This window comes from Atta cephalotes (genome assembly GCF_000143395.1).
Source record: "Atta cephalotes unplaced genomic scaffold scaffold00053, whole genome shotgun sequence".
NCBI classification, from domain to species: Eukaryota; Metazoa; Arthropoda; class Insecta; order Hymenoptera; family Formicidae; genus Atta; species Atta cephalotes.
The window spans coordinates 1,162,250-1,164,077 of NW_012130117.1; the positions used below are offsets into that span (position 1 = coordinate 1,162,250).

At 27.6% G+C, this 1,828-nt stretch overlaps 1 protein-coding gene across 1 annotated transcript in view; it reads right to left on the minus strand.

Moving 5' to 3' along the window:
* The window catches only part of LOC105623125 (inositol 1,4,5-trisphosphate receptor), a 48,256-nt gene that overhangs the window by 24,504 nt on the left and 21,924 nt on the right, over window positions 1-1,828 (minus strand). The window contains exon 14 of the mRNA XM_012204522.1: window positions 1,745-1,761. Coding sequence (XP_012059912.1) covers window positions 1,745-1,761 — 17 coding nt within the window. The remainder of the gene's footprint in view (window positions 1-1,744; window positions 1,762-1,828) is intronic.

The window sequence follows — 1,828 nt, forward strand, 5'->3', positions numbered from 1 at the left end:
GCAGAAAATTTAAATTTACGTATACATTTATTAAATTATATAGGTTAGTCGGCACGAAATTTCCGGACAACCCAATAGTATATATAGTAATTCAGATTGAATTATTTAAGCATTAAAGATCTAAACTCTCTTTGACCGTTACAGTTTTTCGGACAACCCAATATATATATTTGCATATATACTATATTTATAGTCATTCAAACTTTGCCTCGAATTGTTTTTCTGATCATATAAACGCATTGTGTATAAATTACTGTAGTAATTATTGTAGTAATATCGCGAATTAAATTGACAAGCAATTTTAATAACTTGATGTTCAATCAGGCATCATATTAAGATGTTAATTATTTGTTACAGACTTAGTTTCGCCATTTAATGTCACTTCTATTTTCTGACATGGCAACAATATCGCGGAGAAAGAAAATCTCGTTAATTAACAAATACTTATACAAGGCAGATAACTACGTCAATACGATGGATGTACCAAACAGTTTTTATGATCGCTTTGCGAAAAAAGAAGGTGTTAAGAGGAAAGCCGCTCCCCTAACGATATTGATAAATCTATTATTATTCATATATATAGCTACTTTACGTTATAAGAATATGCGGTCAAGCATAAAGCGCTCAAGATATGCATTAATAAAATAATGTCACTCACAAGGGATTTTTTTCTAGCAAAAAAAGATTTATTTTCTTACCTGTATGACATTACCGTAGGAAACCACCGTACCCAGCAATTTCTTGTTTTCAGTCTCATTTTGCTTTTTCTCAATTTCAGCCGCATGCTGAGAAAAAGATAAATCCTATTAAATAGCAATCGAGGAAAATAATAACAACTTCCATTAAATAATCAGTAAACAGATCTCAATATAAGAATGATTGAATATGTCTAAGTATTCTGTATAGTATTCATATTATTATGCATCTAGTTACTCTTCAGAGCAATGCGTGTTAACAAATATATTATATCCATTTCCAGTTTTAGAATATGTAAGAAAAATATGTCTATAAGTGAGTTTCCTGTAACCTCTTTAATTAAAAATGTGAATTAATTAAACAATTTTATGCATCTTCCGCAACTTACGTGAAGTCTTTTCAGCAAGATAGCATCTGTGCCCGAACTCGCACTTTGTTTTGCTGCCTTCCAGAATTGCTTTTGAGCAGAGTACCGATTCATGGGACATATTTTGAAGAGGCAATCTAAAAAAAAAAAATCAATACATTTCCTTATTACTCGAGTTTATTTTTACGGAGGTATCAAATATATAACCTCTTCAAAAAAATTATGGGAATTGAAAATTTATACTTTCCGTATAAAAATGAATGTTATACATATAAATGTATAAAACAGTTCAACAAAGTCAACATTTAATAATATATATTTAACAATACAATTTTATAATTTAAATGAAAATTTTCTCATTTTATTTTAATCTATTTTTTATTGGAACAATTTTTTATCTAAAAAAAAGATTCTAAATTGCTAGCAAACTTTTATATCATTTTCAAATACAATATAGAAAAATTTGTAATTTTTTTTTATTACACATTTTTAATATCATCTGCTTAAATTTTCGCGAAATAAATTGTTTAAAAAAATTAGATATCAAAAAAATAGCCATTAATAATTAAAAAGAAAACAAAATCGATCAAAAAGCAAAGACAAAAACATCTAAAAAATATGAATTACCTCTGAATTTCTTCGGTGGATTCGACAAGTCTCCAGCTTCGGGACATACTACACACCTGTCATCGACCAACCTGAAAATAATATATACTGTCGAACTAACAAATATATATATATATATATATATATATATATATATGT